A 20,446-nucleotide genomic window follows, 5' to 3' on the forward strand; every position below is an offset into this window, starting at 1 on the left:
TTGAAGGGAAGAGGGCTCCTACTTTGTTCCAGGAACTCAATACATGACGGTAAAGCTGTGCCAGTCACGGTGTGGAACGCTGCAGTCACTTTTTACTATTCTAGGTAGGATAAAGTGTTCTGTAAAAGCAGCAAAAGGAACAAGAGAGATAGATACATTTGGGCCTACCACAAAGTAAGACAATAAATAAGGAAGGGACAGTTCCTAACAACACTAGAGGACTACTAAAGTAGATTCAATGGGATTTCCTACTCTAAGAGATGACAAAAGAGAGGGATACAGAGGCAATTATTAAAAAAATATGAATCTCAAGTCATACAATTGTCTTTTAACAGGATCTCAACATTTTAATTTAAAATTAACTAATAAATCACAATTCTATATTGCTTTAAAGATTATTTTGTTTAAAAATGACACATCTCAAAATTAACCATTACTATTAAACTATTACAGGTTAGTTTGTCCAGGTCAGGAGAGAATAAACAACAGTGCAGCTCCCTTAACCTCGGAGTCATGTGTGAATGACAAAGTCCGTCGCCAGCAATGGACATCCAAGTAACCATCCAAGAAATTGTAAATACAAACCCCAAACTGCTTCTGTTGAGGGAAAAGCCCTTGTGGAGTCACAGCGTGCGGCGGGGGCATTGGCACGTGTCCCCCGTGGTCTCTAAGACAGGATGGAGTGCCTTCTTGAGCAGTCATGGGACAGATGACCAGTTCCATCATCTCGCTGGCTTTCTACTTTGTCGGCAGCATCACCATTATCATCTACCCAGACAACCGTTTACAAACAATGCTCACATCTGCAACTCAAGAGACACTGCAGCTTCCCAGCAGAAAGATACAGTTGTTTCTGTAATTTAGTGACAGTTGTAGAAGGCCAAATGCAGTCCAGAAAGAAAGGCAATCACAAGGACAACAGGACATTAAGTGCTCTAGTGTGGAGTTTCACTGAAGACCTTTCTGCTATGAAGACCCCAGAGACCTTTTCTTATCCTCGTATCTGAATGGGCACAACAGGAAATGAAACTCTGACCCCTTCCCCAAGTGTCCCAAAGAGCACACCTATTTACTCATGATCTGTACTGTGCAGAATGGCAAGCACGTGTCAAGTTCTTTTGAAAGGGGATGGCAGGGACAGGTGCCTGAACCAACCACAGAACTTCCTCTTCTGTGGCCCCAGGAACGCAGAATAGAATTTCCTCCTCCACAGGCAAAACAACAAAGCAATAAGGAGAAGCAGAGAGAAAAGACAGGAAGGGGAGGGCAGGCTAAGAGCTAACGCTACAGGTCACAGACCTCTCATTAAATCTTTAGAATAACAAGTATCACTATCATTATGCACATTGCAGTCTCTTTCTCCAGTTTTTTACATGAATATTCATTTGGAAAAACAAAAACTAAACTACACCAACACCATGTACTCTGCTATTTCATCTCTTGCAGTAAAACATAAGGGTTGGGAGCACTGTAAACCAGATAATCTTTACAGTTTACTGCCGTGAGCCTCATCTCTACAACACTGCCATCTCATTTCTACAACTAGCCTACAATACCAAGGTTCAAATCTCTCTTGCTTTCTGCTACTCCCAAATATTTTTCCTTTTAAAGAGAAAAACAGTTCTTAAGTTTTAAATTCTGAAAATTCAGTGGTTATTACTTGCCCGGGTGTATGCGAAATAAGGGTTGATTTGAACAAAACCCGATACCTAAAATCGCAACATATACAGACACTCGTTCCCAAGGGGACAAAAGGAGAGGGACCGGCACCAAAGGCATGCAGTCCAAGCGGAAGAACAACTCATTTTGGTTCCTAAAGCCAAATCTGAGGAGAAACAGGCAGAAAAGACAAAAATGCTAAGAACATACAGTCAGTGGAGTCTTTCTCTGTATCAATGATTTAGTTATAAATATAGATTATTAGTCCTTTCTATACATGTAACAAATGTCAAACTCCCTACCATGAAACTTCTGAAGTTGACTCTTTCACATTTGTTAAAAAAGGTAAAAATCACATACTTTCCCCTTCAGTTTAAGCTCTAGACTAAAATACATGTACAACGCTGGTCCTAACTTCTATAAAAAATCACAACATGTCAAGCTCCTTGGCCAATATAAAGAGCTACATAATTTCTGTCACACTTGCCTTCAATTTAGGCAACAACTCCAGAGGATCAGAGCAGAGGGAGGGAAGGGCTACAAAGGGGAGGTGAGACCAGCAGATTAAGAAATACTCAGAAAAACTCGAATCTGACATTCAAGTATGGAAGTATCCCAAAGGAGACAACAGACAGGATCTACTGCAGTGGCAGACACCACACAGTATGCGCACGGCAAGCGCTATCTGCTGAAATGGAAGGCTAGCGAGGCAGTCCACAATTCCTTTTGGACCCTAAAGCAGGGGCTCATCTGGAAGTCATAATTCTCTTACTGTAATTTTTTTCTTGGTCATCTTTAGAAAATAGAAGTTGGCTTGTTTTTCTCCTTGTGATGCAGACTGTCTCTTTACATCTCTCAGAGTAAAAATTTCATGTTTTAAAAAACTTCTTTTAGAAAATTGATAAAAGAATACAAGGCCTCAGTGATGGCGTTAGCGATTACTCTTCATGGCTTCTTTAGCTGCCAGGATCAGTGGCGTCAAGCTAGATAATGGTTTGGCCAGTTTCAGGAACGGATGCTGCCAAATGGAGGGGAGAAAGAAAATATAGAAATGTTATACATTTAGAAACTGAAGCCCCAAATTACCTATGGATCACTGTTTATTAAACAAAACATGTACTTTGATTCCTAAAATTCTCACAGTCAGGACATCACTTTTACAGCTCCAAGGAGAGCTGGTTTGTGTGTGTGGCATGAGCTTGTACACTGTTTTCATATTTGTGTGTAAGTGTGGAGGCCAGAGGTCAATGTCAGGAGCCCTTCTCTATCACTTTTCCTTGTGTCTTTCACTGACCCTGGTGTCCACTGATTGGCTAAACTGGCCAACAGCCTCCAAGGATCTGTCTGTTTCCCCAACTCTAGAGTGTATAGACACATATATGTGTATAGATACCATATATAGTATATAGACATGCAGTGCACAGACACACATAGTTCATAAACATATATAATGTATAGGCACCATACAAAATATATAGATTGTATAGCATATAGATGTGTTGTACAGATACATGTAGTGTATAGCCATATAGCATACATATATATTGTATAGACTTCATAGTGTATATAGTATATAGACGAATGTATAGACATATAGCATAAAGACATAGTGCATAGCCATCATATATAGTATCTAGACTGATATAGTGCAATATAATGTATAGACATATACAATACACAGACATATATTGTATAGACACTATAGTGCCCAGACATGTCATGTATAAATAGCATATACAGTATATAGATGACATACATAGTGTATAGACACATATAATGTATAGACATATAGTGTACAGACACAGCTACACCTGGCTTCTTGGATGTGTACTAGAGATCAAAACTCATGCTTGGGCAACAGGCACTTTATAGAAAGAGACATCTCCCCAGCCCTGGTTTTGGTTTTTGAGCTGTAACTTATCCTGGCTTCAAACGCACAGCAATCTTTGCCTACTAAGAAGTTACTCTGTTTCTTTCTTCTCTTTTCAGCTTTTAAAGACAAGGTGTCTCTGTGAAGCCCTGGCTGTCCTCTAACTTAGAGATCCTCTGAGTGCTGGGATTAAAGGTGTGAACTATAATGCCTAGGCTCTTTCCCCCCCTTTAATTACATTTATTTAGTGTGAGACTCTGTGTGTGTGTGTGTGTGTGTGTGTGTGTGTGTATGTGTGTATGTATGTGTCTAGAGATTGAACGTAGGTATTCAGGCTTGGTGCAAAGTACTTTCCACTCAGAAAGCTACTTTACCAACCCCCAGTACATTTTCCTAATTGTATAACATCTAAAGATTTAAGGGGCCAGGAGTATACTCAGAAGGCAGAGTGCCTGCCTTCCATGCAGAAAGTCCTGGCCAGGTTCAATCCCTAGCTGCACAGGCAGATGGTGGTTCATCTCTATGATTTCAGTACTTGGTAGGCAAGATCAGTCTCCATCTTCAACAACATTGGCGAGCTGTAGGCCAGGCTGGGCCACACAGAAATGAATAAATAAATAAAGAAAATAGTTCTACAGAGTTAAGACCCATAAATATACTTGTAACAGCACTGAACAGGTTCAAGATTTGATTAATTACAGAAACTTACTATGATTAAAAATTATGCAACTAAAAATTGTTTTTTTAAGGGAGGAAGAGATGATTCAGCAGGTAAAGGTATTTGCTGGCAAGTCTGACGACCTGTACCCCATCCCTGAGACCTACTTGGTGGAAGGAGAGAACCGACTCTTGCTAGTTTTTTCTGACCTCCATAATTGTCCACACACACAAATGCACACACACGTTTTGTTTTGTTTTTTTGAGACAGAGTTTCTCTGTATAGCCCTGGCTATCCAGGACCTCATTCTGTAGATCAGGATTGCCTCAAACTCAGAGATCCCTTTGACTCTGCCTCCCAAGTCCTGGGAGTAAAGGTGTGTGCCACTACTGCCTGGCCACCACAATTAAGTTTTTTTGTTTTTTGGTTTTTTTTTTTAATAATTTTATTGCTAGAAACGAAAGCCTAAAGTAAAGCAACTGCTGGGCATGTGGCAAGTGAAAAGGGAAGCATCAGCACTAGGAAGTTCATCCTCCAAAAGTTACCTTCACCAAATTTACCTGTAACAGTTCTTTGGCTGAACCCCTTTTCTCCACATCCATCTCCAAACACCGGTTTAAGAAATCCCGAAATATTGGAGAAAGTTTTTCTGGATTCTGAAGTTCAGGAGTTCCATTTGTTGCTATCAGGTACAAAGCCTAAAAAATAAAACATTTTGGCATATTAAAGCCACTCACAAAATGATAGTACATCGAGTTTCATACTCCGGCCTCTTCCATCCTGTACTCCCCAGTGGCAAGCTGCCTTCTTTCCCACAACTCAGGAACCAGAGGCTGATCTGAGACCTTCACCACCTCCTCCTAACTCATGCTCTGACGGTGCAAGGGTCTTTGTTTCAACACCCAGGCAGCTCCTCCCTACTCCTTCACTATAGCTCTTTACATGGCCATCTCTCATGTGATGTCCTGTCCTAACCTGTGGTGTTTTCAGCAGCCACAGAGAAGCATGTTGCAGTCCCTCATCTTTTCCCCCCTGATGCTTCCTCAGATGTATGCTATGGGCACACCTTCCAGGACTATTGACTGCAGTAACTGATTTACTCGCAGCTCTTCTTCTTTTTTTTTTTTTCTAGACAGGGTTTGTCTACTTATTGAGATCTACCTGTCTCTGCCTCCTAAGTGCTGGGATTGAAAGTATGTGCCACCACCATCTGGCTACAGCTCATCTTTTTCACTCTTAGTACCCCAATGCCAGCGATTCTGTGACAACACCAAGTCCCAGGTCTCTCTGATCCCCCCAGTGTTCATCATGTCCTGTTGTGTGGGGATAGAACCCAGGGCCTCATGCCTGAAAAGCACTTTGCTGTCAAGGCCAGCCTGGTCTAAAGCTGAGGACAGCTAGGGTTGTTACACAGAGAAACCACTTTTTAAATATATTTATTTATTTCTTATGTATACAACGTTCTGTCTGTGTATATGCCTGTAGACCAGAAGAGGGTGCCAGACCTCATTACAGATGGTTGTGAGCCACCATGTGGTTGCTGGGAATTGAACTCAGGACCTTTGAAGAGCAGGCAATGCTCGTAACTGCTAAGCCATCGCTCCATCTCCTGAGAAACCACTTTGTAAAAGCAAAAAGAAAAAACCATTTTGTCTGACATCCCTTAAAACTGACATCTGCTTAAACTGGGCATGGAATCTTCCTATGAAACAATGGTCTGTACTCTGTCACTTGTATTTTTAAATAAACACCGATTGGCCAGTAGCCAGGCAGGAAGTATAGGTGGGGCGACAAGGCAGGAAGTAGAAGCGTGGCAGCGAGAATTCTGGGAAGAGGGAAATTTCAGTCTACAGTTGTCATCCAGAGAGAGGAAGCCAGACAGAGCGAGGAAGATGTGACTGCTTTGCTGAAAAAGGTACCAAGGCATGTGGCTATTACAGACAAGAATTATGGTCTAATCTAAGTTATAAGAGTTAATAAGAAGCCTGAGCTAATGCGCCAATCAGTTTATGACTGTCTGTCTGTCCATCTGTCTGTCTGTCTGTCGATACATATGCATCCACCCATGCATCCATCCTGCATGCAAAGCCCTTCGGCTGTGCACTCTTTTTCTCATTTATTTATTTATTTATTTATTTATTTATTTATTTATTTATTTATTATGTATACAATATTGTGTCTGTGTGTATGTCTGCAGGCCAGAAGAGGGCGCCAGACCTCTTTACAGATGGTTGTGAGCCACCATGTGGTTGCCGGGAATTGAACTCAGGACCTTTGGAAGAGCAGGCAATGCTCTTAACCACTGAGCCATCTCTCCAGCCCCGCAGTTTATGACTAATGTAGACATTTGTGTACTTATTTGGGACTAAACGGCTGTGGGACCTGGTGGGACAGAGATATCAGTCAACAGATCTCAGCATTCCAAATGAAGAGGCAGGAGGCTTACATGGTCTATGCACAGCAAGCTCTAGGCCAGGCTGAGCTTAACAGTGCCTCAGCCCCAAGCACACAAAGAAAAAACCCAAATAAGGTAAAAATACCACTTACTAACTCATATAGGTTCGTAGTGTTCCCAATCAAGAGTCTTTCATGCAAGGTTCCCCTACTCCATTTATTCTCCTTCTTTTTTTTTTTTTACTTTTTGGGGGGTGAGATGGGGAGGGTGGCTCGAGACAGTTTCTCTGTGTAGCCCTGACTATCTTAGAACTCACTCTATAGACCAGGCTGGCTCAAACTCACAGAGATCTGCCTGCCTCTGCCTCATCAGTGCTAGAATTAAAGGTGCTCCATCACCAACTGGCTAGTCTCCTTTTCTTATTCCAGGATATATTTCACTGACTAGATCAGTGTTAATTTTATTGTAGCAAAGCAAAGGTTCACACTAGATAATAACCCCACTCACCTGTCTCTCTCTCTCTTTAAATTTTACTATGTTTCATGTGTATGGTTATTTTGTCTGTATATCATGTGTCTGTATATCTAGAGCCTGCGGAGGCCAGAAAAGGATGTTGTAGCTCCTTAAACTAGAGTTATAGATGGTTGTGAATTGCCATGTGAGTGCTAGAAACCTAATCCTGGTCCTCTGTAAAAACAGCCAATGCTCTTAACTGAGCATCTCTCCTGACCCTCCCCTTTTCTCTTAAGACAGCATCTTGGCTTTGTAGCTCTGGCTACTCACTATGTAGATGAAAATGGCTTCAAACTTGTGGCTATCCTCCCGCCTCAGCCTCTTGATGCCACATTATAGGCCTGAGCTACTGTTAGGAAATTTGAAGGGTGGAAACAGTGGTAGAATCCATCCCTCAGCTCCTAAAATACTCAGCTCAGTCTATTCTTTTGTTGGAATACAGATTTTAACTTTACCATTAAGCATCTTACCTCAGAGATCTAACTTTTCTCATCTTTGGGACATAGCAGCCAAGGTTCATTGGTGATAACCTTGCTATATCCAGGATACCTAAATGTGTAGGAAAAGGTACCTAATGGGCCGGGGATATGGCTCAATTAATAGTGTGTTTAGCATGCATGATGCCATGGGTCCGGTTCTCCACAGCACATAAAACTGGGTGGTTGGTACACTTCTGCATGCCCAGTGTTTTCCAGAGGCAGGAAAATCAGAAATTCAGTCATCCTCAGCTACAAAGCACTCTCTACACACAACAAAGAAAAAACTATCTAAGGTTTTTCAGCTCTGAAGAAAAGCGATTACATTCACATAGACAAAACTGTTTGACTCACTACCCAAAATCTACAAACTTTTGAACTCTACACTTTAATTCAGAGGCAATATAATTTTTAGATACAGGAAAAGAGATTATATCTCACCAACCATATTCTAAATTCTTTTCCAATGGTTGACACAAACAAGTACATAGTATGTTTTGAAGAAAAGTACTTCTTCCTTGGCCTGAGTGATGACACCAGGTAAAGACACTTGCTGCCTAGTCTGACAGCCTAAGAGTTAAGGGGAGAAGCCATCCCCACAAGTTGTCCTCTGACCTTCAACATGCTATGGCACATATCCTTCCACTCATACAAACAAACAAAGAAATGTAAAGCCCTTTTAAAGAAGGGAAGCACAGTGTTTTCTTACAGTAAAGCTAGTGCTTCATTAGTCTTACCCTCAGAGGATTTTCATTGAGGTATGGCGGCTCTCCTTCAACCATCTCGATAGCCATGATGCCCAGAGACCATATATCAACTTTGGGGCCATAGGCTTTTCGTGTAACCACCTCTGGTGCCATCCAGTACGGCGTTCCAACCATAGTACTGCGTTTGCTCTGCTCAGGGGTGATCTGGGCACAGAAGCCAAAGTCAGCTACAGAAGAAAGCAGAGTACCAGGGTTAATGGCATCAAGGGATGCTTCATCAGTTCATGTCAGCAGACATGGCTGCATCCCATCACCCACCCCCTTCTCTGGAAAGAATGTGAAAATGAAGGAGAGTGAGTTCAAAATTTGAGGACATTATTTACTAGTAATTTTCACATTTACTTTTGACAACAAAGTACACATTATCAGGTATTTTCTTCTTAATAACTAATTCTAAAGAAAAAGTGGTAAAAAAAATTATCCAAAAAAAGAAAAGAAAATAGAAAAAGAAAGAAAAAAAATTATCCAAGGTGAACAATAAAACTAAATGCAGCGAGCCAGAAACTGGTGGTGCACGCCTTTAAACCCAGCACTCAGGAGGCAGAGGCAGGTAGATCTCGCTGAGTTTCAGGACAGTCAGGGCCACAGAGAGAAACCCTGTCTCAAAAAACCAAACCAAATAAACAAACCCAAAAACCTAAACGCAATGATTAAATCTAGCAATGTTCAGGACATGGAAACTGAATTAATTTCTTTTTTCCTTCCCTCCCTTCTTTCTTTTTTTATTTTGTTTTATTTTTTTGAGACAGGGTTTCTCTAGGAAACGGCTCTGGCTGTCCTGGAATTCACTCTATAGAGCAACTTGGCCACTAGTTCACAGTGATCTGCCTGTCTCCGCCTACTGAGTGCTTGGATTAGAGGTATGTGCACCACCACTGCTCGGTACAGGTTGCTGTTTTTTAATATTTATTTTTTTTAATATTTATGTTTTTTAATATTTATGTTTTTTAATATTTATGTTTTTTAACATTTATTTGAGTATGCGGGGTGCATGTGTCACAGAACACGTGGGAGTTCAGAGGACAATTGTTTTTTTAAAGATTTACTTATTTATTATGTATACAATGTTCTATCTGCATGTGTGCCTACATGCCAGAAGAGGGCACCAGATCTCATTATAGGTGGTTGTGAGCTACCATGTGGTTGCTGGGAATTGAACTCAGGACCTCTGGAAGAAAAGCCAGTGCTCTTAACCTCTGAGCCATCTCTCCAGCCCCAGAGGACAATTTTCACGAGTTTGTTTTCTCTCAACATGTGGGTTCTAAGAACCGAACTCAGGTTGCCAGGCTTGACAACAAACACCTTTACTGACTGAACCACCTGGCCAGCAAGAATTTTAAAGAACAGCTAAAGCTGGAATTATTATGCATCCAACTCAGCAGAAGGCCTAGAAAAAGACCATACTTAACTGTAACTGCACAGGAAAGGTGCTCCAACTGTCTCATTTACGTTCAAGGAACAAGATACTTACTGTAGTACCTGATATTACACTAGCTGGGATGAGAATTTATAATTCTTTTCTTTCCTTCTGTTGTTAAAACTATTCTTTTAATAAGGTTAAACCTTATTTTTTAGGTTTTATTCAGACAGGGTTTCAAATAGCCTAGGACGGCTCTGAACGCAAAACGTAGTCAGGAATGACCTTGAAAGCTAGTCACAGTGGCACACGCCTTTTAATCCCAGGAAGCAGAGGCAGGTATTTCTGTAAATTTGAGGCTACTCTGGCTTACACAGTGAGTGCCAGCACAGACAGAACTACATAGTGCTTCCCTGTCTCAAAACAAAAACAAAAATAACAAGAAAAAACTTCCCCTAAAATGACCCTGAATTTGTGAGCCTCCTATAACTCAGCCTTCTGATTGCTGAGATTGCAGTATGTGCTACCATGTCTATTGGCATCCACTGACTGTGAACTTGTGACCCTTAGCCTTTAATTTTACTTCGTATAAAAAATATGAGCGAGGTTGGGCACTGGTGGCGCTCGCCTTTAATCCCAGCACTTGGGAGGCAGAGGCGGGTGGATCTCTGAGTTCAAGGAGTGTCACCACAGTTCAGCCCCGGAGACCTATTTCCCCTCACCCTGAGGTCAAGGTCACACAAGGTCTTTTTCTGGTCAGACAGTCTCCAAACTTTTCGTGAGGGTGAAGGGGCAGGCTGAGAAAACACTCCAGAAAATTATACCCAATCACATTTCCTACAGAGAAGAATCCTATCAGGGTAGCCCAGACAACGATCCTCTGGATATCACTTTGTTTTATTTTAATTTTCAAAAATAATTTCCAACATTAGTATTTTTCTTATTGTTCCTATGAAACAAAACAAAACAAAGGGATACAAAGTGATTTGCTCAAAATACTCCTCAAGCAGTAGGTCTGCTAAGAACACAAGTTGCTGGACTCACAAGGCACATTTAACAAGCCACCACCCTTCCTTCACAGCCAATCACAGATACATTGAAATGTCACTTCATTGCTACTCACTAAGTTTAACTGAGCCTTCCATTCCCAAAAGCACATTGTCACTTTTGATGTCTCTGTGGATCACTTGATTAGCATGTAAAAACTCCAAGGCCTGTAAACACTAAACAGAGAAAACACCTATCAATGAAACGACCCAACAAGTTCAAGAGAGGTCACACACAGTGCGAGGGTTGGCACACTGCTCTGCCTGGTAGAAGCCCTCCAAGATTTAACATTGGGAGAGAAAAGATGTCCTTTCACCTGCAAAGAAAGAAAAACAAACAAAAACTACAGCTTTGGCTGTGCATGATGTATCTAACATGCCTGTATCTCAGCACTGGGAGGCTGAGGGAGGAGAAGGGAGAGCTTCAGGACAGCCCAAATTGGGCTGTACAAAGCAACACTGTTTAAAAAAAAAAAAAAACAAGAAAAGCAGCTAGGCATTGGTGGCGCAGGCCTTTAATCCCAGCACTCAAGAAGCAGATAGGTGGATTTCTGAATTTTGAGTTCATCCTGGTCTACAGAAAATTCAAGGACAGCTACGTCTACACAGAGAAACTCTGTCTCTGAGGAATGAATGAATGAATGAACGAACAAATAAATAAATAGCCTCAAAAAAGAAAAATTGTCTCCCATTGTCTGCCCTTGAACACTACTGTGTAGCAGAGAATGTTCAGAGCTCCTGATCCCCATGCCTCTACTTCCACAGTGCTGGGATTACAGAGATGGTTTATTATTCCAGGCGTATTAAATAATGTCTCATCTATTTTCCTGAGGAGTAGGTGGACAGGATAGGGTTTTTGTTTTGTATCCCATGCTGGCTCTGAGCTCCTAGTAACCCTGTTGCCTCAGCCTCACAAAGTGCCAGGACTACAGGTACAAGTCACCATACCTGGAGACTTTATCCCCACCGATTTTTTAATAACACTTTACTTTTTTTCGTGTGTGTGGGAAGGGTAGTTGTACACCAGGTTCAGTGCTTTTGGAGGTCAGAAGAGGGAATGGGATCCCCTGAAGCTGGAGTTACAGGCAGTTGAAAGTTGCCAGACATGGTGCTAGAAACTAAACTCCAGTCCTCTGGAAGCTCAGGAAGCATTTGTAACTACTGTGCCATCTTCCCACTGGTTTTCAACACTCAGTCTTCAGTAGCTTTGCTTATAAAATGATGACTGGGCCTATTTAACTTCTAGGCCTTTTCAGGCTTAAACGCGTAAAGTTACACTGCACTTGGTAAGCACAGAAAGGCTTTTGAGAAATTATCTTAACCTTAAGTGGATTGTGACCAGGCAGAGGCATGGAGGTCCCAGCATTTAGTCTCAGCCCTTAGGAGGCAGAAGAAGGAGGATTTTTATAAGGGTAGGCAGAGCTACACAGTAAGACCTTCTTCTCTCTCCTTTTCCTCCCTCCACATACACAGAGTAAATCTGTGATTATTCCCATTAGAACCATAGCTACCTCAAAGTCACAAACTAAGTAGTGAAGATTTGGGTAGTTTGGCCCTGTTCAGGGTTTTACTGAGGTCTAAGCTAATGTCTTCATGCTTTCATAGTGGAGTTTATATTAAACTATATCCATGGTCTGAAAAAAGGAGAGGGCAGTGGTAGGGTTCAGTGCACGAGGCTCTGGGCTTCAATGCCAGCACCTCAAAAACAAAAAAGAATCCTTAGTATAAAAAGTAACTTTCTGGGGGTGAAGAGATGGCTCAGTGGTTGGGAGCACTGACTGCTCTTCCAGAGAACCCGGGCTCAATTCCCAGCACCTCACAATTGTCTGTAACTCCAAGATCCTACACCCTCATACAGACAACCATGCAGGGGAAAACCAATGGACATAAAAGTAAAAATAAATAAATAAACAAACTTTCCTGATGCACTGAGTATAAAAGACAAAGTTTCTCCCTTCCTTAAACAGAAAATGAGATTTTCAAGGGATACAGAAACGACTCAGCCACTAAGAGGACTGGTGGCTTTTCCAGACAGCCGGGGTTCACAGCAGGGCAACTGTAACTCCAGCCCCAGAGGATCCGAAGCCCTCTCCTGGCCTCCTCAGGTACTGCATGCAAACCAACACATAATATGCAGACAAAATACCCATACACACAAAATAAATAATACCTCAAACAAAATAAAACCTGGTCCAGTGTTTTTAGATATAAAAGAAGACTGTAAATTGTAAATATGAGAAAAATCAGTTGTATTTTTTATTATTTCCATCAGACTGTAATAAAGTTTATGCACACACACCCCTCCTTTTTTTTTTTTTTTGGTTTTTCGAGACAGGTTTCTCTGTAGCTTTGAAGCCTGTCCTGGAACTAGCTCTGGTAGACCAGGATAGCTTCGAACTCACAGAGATCCACCCGCCTGCCTCTGCCTCCCGAGTGCTAGGATTAAAGGTGTGTGCCCCCCTTCCAGTTTTATGCACCATTTATAGCAACTAAAAATCTTATCCCAAAGGAGACTCTAAATTGTAAATCTGAGAAATGTCAATTGTATTTTTATTATTCCCATCAGAGTAGAACAAACTTTATCTACCAATTATAATAACTAAAAATCTCAACTACTCTTTTTTTTTTTGCTTTTTGAGACAGTGTCTGTCTGTATTCTTGGCTGCCCTGGAACTTGCTCTGTAGACCATGTTGGCTTTGAACTCAGATCCTCTTGCCTCTCTGCTGGGATTAAAGGTGCATCACCATGCCTGATTATCAACTGCTCATTTGGGGAGAGGGGAGAGATAGATCTATCTCAGTATACCTAATCAGTTTCTTGGGAAGGAAAAAGGGCTGGAAAATATTTATACAAATTATCCTGGCACATAAGATCAAAGTGACTGGACAACAGAACTTCTAAAACTGTGAGATCAACTGAGAAGTGCTAGAAAAACCAACGAAACACAAATTTTAAATTTTAGCCAGCTTTTAAGTGACCAGCATACCCTTTAAGGGATTATGCTCTTTGGAACTATTACAGAGCTCAGCTGGTAGAGTACATGAAGTCATGGGTAGAACTCCAGCACTGCGTGACGCCTGGGCATAGTGGTGCACACGGTAATTCCAGCATTCGAGGATCTCATCCAGGTCATCCTCCTGCACATTGTTTGAGGCCAGCAGGATTCACATGAGGCCCTGTCTTAACATTGCAGCCAGTTGATATTTTCTCAGAATCGTGTTTTAATCACCTTTGGTACAAGCTGAAAAAGACCTCCTATATGCAGCAATCTTTCCAGTTCACATTTGCATCAAACCACAGAGAGCCAACAGAGTCCTGTGAACTCAGCACAAACTCCCACAAGCTGTCCTGACTTCCATGTATGTGTCATGGTATGCACATGCCCACACGTATGTATACACATACAGTAAAAATGTAATAAAACTTAAAAATATGTACGTAAATAACTAGTTACTTCACTTTCAGTGGTCTTACTAAAGCTAGGGGCACTGCACAGATTTGTAAGCATAAACATCTTGATCTTGTTTGTAACATTGGTTCTAGATTCTACTACTGATTCACACATTTTTCAATGGTATCCCATTCTCCTCTGGAAAGCGTCCTATCTGGATGATAATCACACTGCTGAAGTCTGCCTGTGACTTCTATACCTCACAGGACCATGTCTTGTTCCCAAATTATCTTCCACAGGAAGGAAAGGGCTAACGTTCTTTTTGTTTTTATGGGAGACAGTCTCACTCTGCATCCTGGTTGGCCTCAATTTATGGAGTTCTCCCTATGCACCCCCACACCCAGCAGGATTGAAGCTCTTATCTTGGATGAAATAACAGAAACAAACAAATAAACAAACCACAAAAAGTATACAGAGAAAAAGTCTCTGCACACAAAAAAATTTTCTTTCTTCACCCTGGCTAAGTGCATACCCTAACATCAAAGGCTGCAAACCCACCTCTCTGCACACAGCTGCAATCTGCGCTTCGTCCATGCAGGTTTCTGTTACAACATCAGTGAGTGAGCCACCAGCAAGGTACTCCATCACCACAAACAACTCATCTCCTACCAGGTAACTAGAAACAGAAGAAAATACACGCGTGTTTTTATTTTTTCTAAGAACATGGCTCTCTGTGTTGTGGAATTAAAATGCCAAACACAATGTAATAAAACCAAAGAACCCACAGTTTGAGAACTAGGAAGAGCACTTGACAGGTACAACAGCACAAATTAAGATGTTCTGAGCTGAGTGTGGTGTGCAGACCTTTAACTCCACTAGATCTCTGTGAGTTTGAGCCCAGCTTGGTCTACACAGTCAGTTTCTGAACAGCCAGATCTATGTAGTGAGACCTTATCTGAAAAAATCAAAAAAATGAAACAAAAAAAAAATTAAGAAGTCCTCATTTGGGTGAGGTAGTAGACATCTACAATCCTAATACTCAGGAAGCAGTTACCAAGATTGCCCTGAATGAGGCCAGAAGGGCTGGCTATATAGACTCTGTCTCAAACAAAACAAATGAAAGCCAGAAAAAAAGTTTTAGGATCATTTTAATGTTATAGCTTGTCTACATTATTTGTTTGAGTGTATGAATCTGTTGTAGCAATTAGAATAGCCAAATATTGGCTGGGCGGTAGTGGCGCACGCCTTTAATCCCAGCACTCGGGAGGCAGAGGCAAGCAGATCTCTGTGAGTTCGAGGCCAGCCTGGTCTACACAGCTAGTTCCAGGACAGGTTCCAAAGCTACAGAGAAATCCTGTCTCAAAAAAACCAAAAAAAAAAAAAAACCAAAAACCAAAACCCCAAAAAATTCAATATAAGAATTGCCAATCAATCAATCAATAAATAGAGAAAATTATTTCATTGAGGCAAGCTAGGTAGTCACTAAGGTAGGAAGCTGCAAGTTCAAACACCCTCTCTCAAAAAACAAACAAAAAGGGCTGGAGAGATGGCTCAGTGGTTAAGAGCACTGCCTGCTCTTCCAAAGGTCCTGAGTTCAATTCCAAGCAACCACATGGTGGCTCACAACCATCTGTAGTGAGATCTGGTGCCCTCTTCTGGACTGTAGGAATACATGCAGACAGAATACTGAGAATACTGTATACATAATAAATAAATTAAAAACAAACAAACAAACAAAAAGAAAATATAAGATTCTCCCCCTTGTATGTTTGTGTGGGGTGAGGGAAGGCAAACAAAGTGGGAGATTTGGAAAATGTTCAGTAACTCATCCAAGGTCACACAGATAGTTACTGACAAGAACAAAATCCTAAGCCAAACAAATCAATGACCCCAGAGTTTAGGGTTTGTCTAAACTTTCATTCTATGTTGATGGGGAATTTATTTAAAATTTTTAAAAATTAATTTATGTATATGGATGTTTTGCCTCTGTGTGTGTGTCTGTGCACGGAAGAACAGCCTAGAGGCAAGAGAAGGTGCTGGATCCCCTAGGAATAGAGTTAGAGACAATGTTAGCTGCCATGTGGGTGCTTGGAATTGAACCCAGGACCTCTGGAAGAGCAGCCAGTGCTCCTAAGCACTGAGTCATCTCTCCAGCTGGAGAATGAGAGGGGACCAGAGTTTGTCCCAACACCACACCAGTGGCTCATAGTGACTCTCTACTCCAGTCTTCGGTCTGACACTCTTCTGGCCTCTCTAGTACCATCGTGTAAATTAGTGCACATAGACAAGCAGGCACACACATACACATAAATAAAAAGTTCTTAAAAGGAGATGGGATAATTGATATAATTATAATTTCAAAAAATAAAGAGATTCCAAAAAGCAAGCAAGGAAATGAACCTGAAAATTTTGTTTCTTTTAATAGAGTCTTTACAAATAAGGATTAAAGTCTCATATTATCTTTCCCCTATTCTAAGCAAATTTAAATACAGAAGAAAACCATCTTTAATCTATTATCTCTAATGCAACCTATGCTATCATTCACTAATTATCTAATAATGCTATAACCCCAGCTTCCAGAGACCAAAGCAGGCATATGGCAAGCCTGAGGCTTTCCTGGGTTATATAAAACAAAAACTGTACTCACAGTTTAAAAACTGTGTGGCTAGTCATCTCTGAGATCACAGCATGAGTCATAGCCAGCCATCCTTAGTGTCTCTGCTCTGCTCATTTCAATGAACACAGCACTGCCGGCCATCCTTCATGGAAATGTCCTCTCGTTTGTCAAGGGAGGTCCTTTCAGAAAGGCCCTCGACTGCAGTGTGCAATTTTCACCTTTCTTCCCCTCCTCTTTTTGACTTTCTTTTCAGCAGGGGCATCTCAATCTAAAATGCTATGCTTGTACCAAATAATGAAACTACAAATTTCTGGGTTTTTGCTTTTGTTTTTTGAAGACAGTAAGTACTAATTGTTAAATTTGTTTTGTGTGTCTTGCTTACATGTATGCATGCATGCAGAGACTGGAAGAGAGAGCTGAATGCCCTAGAACCAGAGTCACAGGTAGGGATAAGCCATTATGTGGGTGCTGGGAATCAACCCTTGGTCCTCTAAAAGGCAGCAAGGGCTCTTAATTGCTTAGTCATCTCTCCAACCACAAATGCCCATATTTTTATCCCAATGTATGTTTTTCATTTTTTATGTTTTAAGATTTATTTATGTAATTTATGTGTATGTTTGCCTCACTGAGCACTATGCACTATGTGAGTGTTAACAGAGGCCCAAAGAGGAAGTAGAGTCACAGGAAGTTGGTATGCTGGGTATGTGCTCATGAAGAGCACGACCTATTTCTTCAGCCTCCCTTTCTCATTTCTGACTTTCACTCACTCTCGTCTTCCAATGCTAGAGTTACAGTCATGAATCACTACCCCGAGCTGATCTCAACTTTCAAGAAAATATTCATATTTACCTGTCCAAGAAGTTGACTATGTTTGGATTCTTTAATTCTTTCATCACCAGAATTTCATTAATGATCAATTCCTTCTTTGGTTGTTTCTGTAAGTTAATCTGCTTAATAGCAACCTATAATAGAAACATATTTGAAACATCAAAACAGCATTCCTAATTCTCTGACAGAGTTACAAGCACCAATTAGCTAGTTATATATGTATACCTTACATAGTGAGATTGTGACCTACTCATACATGATGTTTTTACATGTATACTGCCTAGCTACAATGTTTTGTGATATAGTTCTAAACTATATTTGAATTTGTATTTAAAACATTTTAAAATGAAATTGTTTGTTTTCTGTGTGGGCTCTGTGCTGGTGAGTGACTTACCTGCTGAGCTACCTCACTGACCCTAGATGAAGGTCAATCTATACAAGGAATTACTTTTTAAAAATTCTAAACTAGCAAATATTTAAAAGTATTTCCTTATTCATGATCCTGTACAAATTCATCTTTTTTCCCCTAACATAATAACTGTCGCTAATTATTATAAGAATTAGATCAATTCTTCTAATACATTACATTCTAGGGCTGAGGAGACAGGTCAGCTGCTAAAGCACTTCCAAGTACAAAGATCTCAGTTCCTTCCATCCCAAAATCTTTTGTGGTGGCACGTATCCATACATCCAGAGCTGGGGAAGTCCACATAGACAGATCCCCTGGTTCCTTGGTCAGCCAACCTCACTTATTTGGTGAGGATAGCCTCTGGTTACTACACATTTATGTACAGATAAGCATATACACACCATGACCCACAACATGGTTCTATTCATTATTCCTTCTCCCTACACGAATAGTTAACATGAAGACTTAAACAGTAGCTACCTCTTGCCCCAGTGCTACATCAGTTGCAGTAAAAACTGTACCTGAAGCCCTGTAGGAAGAGAAAAAAAAAAGAATACAATTAAGTTCTTAAGTTACACCAGTTACAGTATTCAAACACTTCAGGCTTTGAACAACTGATTCAACATCTTAGACTAATACTCCTAAAACGAAAAGAGGGGAGAAAACAGTGAGGCGATCCTTGTGGCCAAAACTCAAACACAAATTTTTCAGACCTATAAAACTAAAAGGAAAGAAGAAAGGAGGGGGGAGGGGAGGAGGAGGAAGAAGAGGTAGGAGAAGGAGAGAAGCAGCAGTAGTAGAAAACAGCACATCCTCAAAAATCTCCTTCTATGCTTAAGTGGCCGGGCATGTTGGCACACACCTTTAATCTCAGCACTCTGCAATTTCAACACTCAATCTGTGACTGTTATTCCTAAGTATTATTCTTGTTCATTCATCCCTATTACTGTGTAACTTATCAATTATGTAAAAACACAAAGGTAGGAAGCCTGAGATGTAGCTCAGTAGTAAAGCCCTTGCCCAGGCTTGAGTTACTCTCCAGCACTGAAAACAAATGGTGACTTTCTATTTTTTTGTTATTAAAATCAGTGTTAAATTAAGATTGGAAATAAGGGCTGGAGAGATGGTTCAGTGGTTAAGAGCACTGCCTGCCCCTCCAAAGGTCCTGAGTTCAGTTCCCAGCAACCACATGGTGGCCACAACCATCTGTAATGAGATCTGGTGCATTCTTCAGGCATGCATGCAGACAGAATATCCAGAATACTGTATACATAATAAATAAATCTTAAAAAAAAGATTGGAAATAAAACAGTAAGCAAATAAATAATAAATAAACTGTCTTTAAAATACATTATATATGTGCAATTTTTCTACCTCACCACCTATGGAAAATGATATACAGGAAAAAGCAATGAAAGCCACACATGGCGAAACACACCTTTAGTCCGAGCACTGGGGAAGCTAAGGACAGACAATTACTAAGACTTGGATTATACAGTGAGCGTGGGATCAGCCTGGGCTACACAGGGAACTTTGTTGAAGATAACGATGATGACGGAGGAAGTGAGAAGAGATGAGGGTCAGCGAGAGAGAAAGAGGGAGAGGGAGGACAGACAATACAAAGTTACTACTAATCAGTGCTGGATTACTTTTATTTTTAAATTTTAATTTAATTTTATTTTTTGGTTTTTCAAGACAGGGTCTCTCTGTGTAGCAGCACTAGCTCTGCAGACCAGGCTGACCTCAAACTCACAGAGATCCGCCTGCCTCTGCCTCCTGAGTGCTGGGATTAAAGGCTCAGTCTATTTATTTTCTGAGACAGGGTCAGGCTATGGGCTGGGCTCCAGTCTGTAACAATCTTGCCACAGCATCTCAAGTGATGGTGTTGCAAGTATGCATCGTTATATCCCAGTTAGAAGTACAGTTTCTATTTACACAATCTCCCAAGGTACCACCCAAAATAGTGAAGTGTTCAGTGTCAGAGGGTAGATTCTGTATATCCATGAGTACTGAGTATCGTATCAATAGAATCAAACTTACCCTTGTCCAATTTTTTCATATCTTGTGTATTTTTTCTTAGGATCACCTATGCTCACAATAGTTCCTATTTAAAACAAAAATTAGAAGTCAGTCAAGCAAACTAAATATAAATAAAATGTGATATTATTCCTTTTAATAACCTGCATTGATTATAAAAGTATTTTTCCATACACTAAGTTTCAAAAATAATTTGCTTTAAACAATCAACACTAAAGAAAAATAAGCAGGGGCTAGAGAATTGTCTCAACAGTTAAAATCACGGGACCTGGGTTCAATTCCAGTGCATATACACACATATAGGCAAAACACTTAATACACATAAAATTTTAAAGCTGAAAAGAAATTAAGAAAAATAAGCAATAAAAGGTGGTGGCATACTTTTCTATCGGGTTGGACTTTTTTTTTTTTTTTTTTTTTTT

At 40.7% G+C, this 20,446-nt stretch overlaps 1 protein-coding gene across 1 annotated transcript in view; it reads right to left on the reverse strand.

Annotated features, from left to right (window-relative positions):
- Positions 1–321: 321 nt before the first annotated feature.
- The window catches only part of Pak2 (p21 (RAC1) activated kinase 2), a 63,490-nt gene continuing 43,365 nt past the window's right edge, over positions 322–20,446 (reverse strand). The window contains exons 8-15 of the mRNA XM_050159831.1: positions 20,028–20,091; positions 18,468–18,516; positions 17,600–17,712; positions 14,692–14,809; positions 10,819–10,918; positions 8,309–8,505; positions 4,748–4,885; positions 322–2,677 (exon numbers count right to left, since the gene is read on the reverse strand). Of these exons, the coding sequence (XP_050015788.1) occupies positions 2,591–2,677; positions 4,748–4,885; positions 8,309–8,505; positions 10,819–10,918; positions 14,692–14,809; positions 17,600–17,712; positions 18,468–18,516; positions 20,028–20,091 (866 nt within the window). The 3' untranslated portion in view covers positions 322–2,590. The remainder of the gene's footprint in view (positions 2,678–4,747; positions 4,886–8,308; positions 8,506–10,818; positions 10,919–14,691; positions 14,810–17,599; positions 17,713–18,467; positions 18,517–20,027; positions 20,092–20,446) is intronic.

Source organism: Alexandromys fortis, unplaced genomic scaffold (assembly GCF_014885135.2).
Source record: "Alexandromys fortis isolate MF-2015 unplaced genomic scaffold, M_Fortis_MF-2015_v1.1 scaffold_119, whole genome shotgun sequence".
NCBI classification, from domain to species: domain Eukaryota; kingdom Metazoa; phylum Chordata; class Mammalia; order Rodentia; family Cricetidae; genus Alexandromys; species Alexandromys fortis.